The sequence below is a fragment of the Vulpes lagopus genome, chromosome 18 (genome assembly GCF_018345385.1).
Source record: "Vulpes lagopus strain Blue_001 chromosome 18, ASM1834538v1, whole genome shotgun sequence".
NCBI lineage: Eukaryota > Metazoa > Chordata > Mammalia > Carnivora > Canidae > Vulpes > Vulpes lagopus.
The window spans coordinates 23,777,854-23,780,093 of NC_054841.1; the positions used below are offsets into that span (position 1 = coordinate 23,777,854).

The 2,240-nt window shown below is 59.8% G+C and overlaps 1 protein-coding gene across 2 annotated transcripts in view; it reads left to right on the plus strand.

Moving 5' to 3' along the window:
• The window catches only part of LOC121477794 (transient receptor potential cation channel subfamily C member 4 associated protein), a 72,274-nt gene that overhangs the window by 69,119 nt on the left and 915 nt on the right, over positions 1–2,240 (plus strand). For both annotated transcript variants that reach the window (XM_041732328.1, XM_041732329.1), the window contains exons 16-18: positions 48–156; positions 785–897; positions 1,824–2,030. In XM_041732328.1, the coding sequence (XP_041588262.1) occupies positions 48–156; positions 785–897; positions 1,824–2,030 (429 nt within the window). The remainder of the gene's footprint in view (positions 1–47; positions 157–784; positions 898–1,823; positions 2,031–2,240) is intronic.

Below are 2,240 nucleotides of genomic sequence, written 5' to 3' on the forward strand. Positions count from 1 at the left end.
AGCGGGACCCCCCCCACCGCCCATCTGAGGCTCGGGCTCCGCTCCAGTTCCAGGTGTTCCTGAAGCAGATCAACAGCTCACTGGTGGACTCCAACATGCTGGTGCGCTGTGTCACTCTGTCGCTGGACCGATTCGAAAACCAGGTGGACATGAAAGGTAAGAAAAAGCCCTAACGCCAGGGCGAATCAACCCAAGGTGGCCCCACTGGTGTCAAACACTCAGCATCTGGCAAGGAGACAGAAATGGCTAGAGGCAGCTGCCCCAAATGCCCACGTGGCCAAGGTCAAGGTTGTGGCTCCCTGGGAGATTTTCCTGGCTTTTGACTTTTCTCTGTCTTCTGTGCTTCCTTTCATGAGACGTACATTTTAATAAAAGTGAAGAAACTATTTTTGCAGGTAAAATGAAAACACCTCCCACCCACCCCCCACACCACCCCATCCTGCCTGGAATCTTCTGGGGTGAGAGGCCTAGGTGGTGAGCTGAGGGGAGGGCAGGCCTCATGAGGCAGCCCTTGCACTGACTGTGGGAAGAGGTGGCGGTCAGCTCCTAGTGGGACTTCCTGAGACCATGGGCTCAGCCTGGGAGGCAGCACAGCTGGAGACACGTGTTCCCGCTGCAGCTACCCTCTCCTGTGGTCTCTTTCACAGTGGGGGCTCCCAGCTCCAGAGTCTGGGCCCCAGCAGTGGGAGGGGGCCTGGCTGGAAGCCTGAATGGCAGATCGCTGGGCCTGAGCCATAGACCAGCTCCCGAGCCTGCTAGCACACCTCTGCTTCTCTGTCCCCAGTTGCCGAGGTCCTGTCTGAGTGCCGCCTGCTTGCCTACATATCCCAGGTGCCCACGCAGATGTCCTTCCTCTTCCGCCTCATCAACATCATCCATGTGCAGACTCTGACCCAGGTGAGATGCTCTGTGGCCCCACAGTGGGAAAGAGAGATTGGAGACCGTTTCCCTCATCCCAGAGCCCAACTATTGATCTCTCCCACCTTCACCCTAGAAGCATATCTTGATCCATCTGTTGGTTCCTGGGAAACCCTGCCAGCTATTCTGACGACTTTTTCCTGACAGGGATCAGTGCCCCATTTTATAGACAGGGCCTGAGAAGGGAACAAGTCTCCGGGGTCACAGATGGGTCAGGATTGGCACTGCATTCTTGACTCCCAATCCAGTGCTCTTGGTGCCCCTTCCAGGCTTTGGAGTTGGACTTGATATTGCCTCCCACCCCCTCCCTAACTAACCATGGCTATCCCTTCTGTGTCTTCACTCTTTTCTAAAATGGGGGTGATGCTGTAGGCTCAGAGGTGGTTCTCTGTTCCTTCAGCTAACATACACTGAGGCTGGGCACTGGGCTGGGGCTGTAGTGAACCAGAGAGCGCGAGACCCTTCCCTTGAGCCGCCCCCAGCCTAGTTCTGAGTGCTAGTTAGGGAGTGAGGTAGCCGCACCTAAGGCAGGCACCCCGCCCTACCCTGGGGATCGAAGCTCCAGGAACCAGAGCTCCCAGGAGGAAGCAATGCCCGAGCTGACTCTGGAAGAGGAGCGGCCTCTCACTGGACCAACGACGATGGCCCCACCAACGTGGGGATGGGTGGTGGGTGGCAGAGGGACAGGAAGGTGGTCAGGGCAGCCCGCTGGCGGCCTTCCTTCCCCCGTCCTCTCAGGTGTGTGCCGGGGCAGCTTGGGGCGTGCGTGGCCTGTGGGCTCTGCCAGGGCCCCACAGGGTTGGGGCGTGGGCCACCCTTCTCCCTGCCGCGTGACACCCCAGGTCCACTGGGGGCCACTGGGGCTGCCCACCCGCATCTAACCTGGATGGCCCGGTGCCCTGCAGGAGAATGTCAGCTGCCTCAACACCAGCCTGGTGATCCTGATGCTGGCCCGCCGGAAAGAGCGGCTGCCCCTGTACCTGCGGCTGCTGCAGCGGATGGAACACAGCAAGAAGTACCCCGGCTTCCTGCTTAACAACTTCCACAACCTGCTGCGCTTCTGGCAGCAGCATTACCTGCACAAGGACAAGGACAGCACCTGCCTGGAGAACGTGAGTTCTCCCTCAGCCCTAGCAATTGGTGGGTGTGCTGTGGGCACACAGCCCCAGGGCCCCTCCGAGGGGCATCCAGGGTGCGTGGTCCCCGCCTGGGCCTTGTTGTGAGCAGCTCTTTGTCCCCTTACCAAGGCCCTCCCCACGGGGTGCTGGGTTCAACCTGGGTCCTCCAGGTGCCCCCCCACCAGCCCCACTCTCTTTGCGCAG